General features: G+C 43.2%; 1 protein-coding gene across 1 annotated transcript in view; it reads right to left on the bottom strand.

Annotated features, from left to right (window-relative positions):
- Positions 1-849: 849 nt before the first annotated feature.
- cd99l2 (CD99 molecule-like 2) overlaps positions 850-2,719 on the bottom strand; it is a gene marked incomplete at its 3' end in the record, with an annotated part of 6,837 nt that continues 4,967 nt past the window's right edge. Inside the window, 3 exon segments of the mRNA XM_042213386.1 lie at positions 850-969; positions 1,092-1,145; positions 2,291-2,347. Coding sequence (XP_042069320.1) covers positions 850-969; positions 1,092-1,145; positions 2,291-2,347 — 231 coding nt within the window.

Here is a 2,719-nt window from a genome sequence, read left to right as displayed (position 1 = left end):
CTTTCTAAGGTCTGTTGCCAGGGCAACCTGTCTAGACTTAGTCTCACTCTGTCGGTTCCTCATATTCTACAAAAAACATGCAGTTTCTGCTCAGCCTGTAAGCTAGTTTTACACTGAAGTCTGGGCCTCTCTTATATAAACCAATAGTAATCAGCATATAAGCATTTAAGATTAGATATTTATTACCTAACAAATGTAAAGCACAGTGAGGGGAGCCTGAGAGCTACATAAACTGCATTGAGCTGAATTCACTCGGCCATCAGAGACTGTTGTGTTTTCTAGAATTAATATTTTTATTTCCTAAATGTTGCTCCTGGCACCCTCCCCATTATAATAACTACAGCAGCAATGAACTAATAGAAACTAAAAACTAAATGAACGTACTAACTGGTTCTCTGGTAAATAAATCAGTCTGCATGTTACAACCAGCTACTACCAAGAGGAAACTGACGGTCAGTACACAGACTCCACCAGGCGTTCCTAACTAAGGAAACCAGGTTTCATGGTCAGTCTAGGAATGTTTTCCAAGAAGTAACAGGTTCAGCTGCTGGATACGTGTGCCGAGACAATCTAGATAAAAATATTCTTCTTTTACCTCCTAATATGTTCTTCAAATTCAAAATAAGTCAATATTTGAGCGTGAGAAAATTCTCATGTTTTCTCTACACCAAAACCTCGACGTGCCGAATGGTTTAAAAGCTCTGATTAATCGGAAGTGGGCGTGGCTGCTGTTCACTGATTTATTCAGAGATGTAAAAATTGAACTCTTGAGATTTCAGGTAACAAAGCCCGTTCGCTCTGCAGCTAACCCACAGGCCTCAGGAGGGGAGTTGGGCTGCTTTCTTTCACCTGGCTTGGGTTTGGGCTTCGCTGGGGCCTTGGTGGCTGCAGGGACCCTGGGGAAAACCTTGGGTGGGACTTTGGTGGTGGTGGTGGTGACATCGTTAAAGAAATCCTCCAGTTTAAAGTCTGAAGAGAAAAAAACAACAACACACAGTTACAATCAGATTTGTTGTAGCGCACAGATTTTCTTGTCCCACATTTATTCAGACCTAAAATGACTCGGTGCCAAGATGCTGTAAAGTTCTCACCTCCGCCTGCTCCTCCTGATGGTGCTGTTTGCTTTTTTGTAGGTGCTGGTGTCACTGTTATACAAGTCAGAATAACATGTAATGGTCAATATGTTTACTGCCATCACTCATGAGATGATAGCAGATAATCACAGTTTATTTATTCAGTCACACTAGATACCTTTCTGACTGGCTGCGTGTTTCAAATCATGAACAAATAAGTAAAATCTTACAGTTTTCATTTGTGAAAAATGTAAACATCTCTAAGTGATGGAGCTGAAATAGTCTGAAGCTGGGTTTCATCCAGCAGTACAGGACTGACACTGACTCTGCCCAATATGGAGCCAGTCCAGGTTACTGTGCTGTAGGTGTTTGGGACCAGTTCCTTTAGGGGATCAGGACTGTTCAGGCCTCACGGAGCCATTACCAGCAGGTTCACTGGTGCTGCTGGGTGCTCACAGAGTGTCTGGCATCCAAAATGGTGAAACAAGCTCCATATAGAGGAAAACAAAGGCACTGAATACGCTCTGCTGCTGGACAGACACAGCTTTGCAGACCACATCTCCACAGTCTCAAAGCTGTAGACATTTAACACATTTGTGTGGTAAGATTTTAGTCATTTGTTTGTGATCCCAAGAGAAAAGTAAAAGTCAAATGTAATGGTGGCATTTGTACACACAGGAAGTTGTCTGAAAGAGGAAACGCTGAACTTTAAACTTGTGCATATATGATCGGTTTTTATTCAGATTCCCTTTCAGGTGTGTTGGCATCAGTTTGTGTTTGGATTGGAGCTCTTAAAGGTTGCACACATATCTGACTTTATGCTTGTGGATCATATATACAGTAATATCACTGACACTGAGAGGCAGCCTCAAATTTGCATCTAACTGCAGGCTTGACACAAATCTTATGACAAATACAGCATATTTCATTCCAATGAAACTAACTAAGCTCATACAATAACCAGAAATGGAAATGTGACTTTATTACATCATGTCATCTTGTGTACTCAGTTTCTCCATCACAGTAGCTGTTGGTGCAGCTCTGTCTGCTAATCTTGCATCAACTGATGCCTTTAAACTGGGGCCATGTTGGACGAGGGAAACGCCCACACACAGAAGAACAGCTGGTCACCCGGACTTGTGTCAAACGTGCACCTCGTTAGGTTACGGTGAGAGTTTTAAACCAGAAACAGCTGAGTGGTGTTTCACTGTGCTTACGTGGTTTATTGTCTGCATCATCCAGAGCATCCTCCAGCTTCAAGTCCTGAGGCAGAACTGCAGGGCAGGTGAGAGAGAGGAATGCATCAGTGCATTTAGGAAAACACAATCACGTTGTTACTAAGTTTGTACATAAACAAGGAATTTCTCTTGGTGCCCTGGTGCAAGAACAAGGTATTCTGCAGCAGGACGCCAAACAGCCAAATTTCAGCGTAAGGAAGAACAAGAAGTACTGAGGTGATGGTCCCTGATGTCAGCATCATCCAAGTGTGTCTGGGGGGAGAGAGAGAGAGAGAGAGAGAGCCTCTCACTCAGAGAGAGAGAGAGCCTCTCACTCTCAGAGAGAGAGAGAGAGAGCCTCTCACTCTCAGAAGAGGAGAGACTCACTCAGGAGAGAGAAGAGAGGACTACTCACAGAGAGATCTCTCT

This window comes from Haplochromis burtoni, unplaced genomic scaffold, assembly GCF_018398535.1.
Source record: "Haplochromis burtoni strain Fernald_Lab_line unplaced genomic scaffold, NCSU_Asbu1 Contig_438, whole genome shotgun sequence".
Lineage (NCBI taxonomy): Eukaryota > Metazoa > Chordata > Actinopteri > Cichliformes > Cichlidae > Haplochromis > Haplochromis burtoni.
Note: the sequence above shows the minus strand (reverse complement) of the source record. Positions and strands in the feature narration are given on the sequence as shown.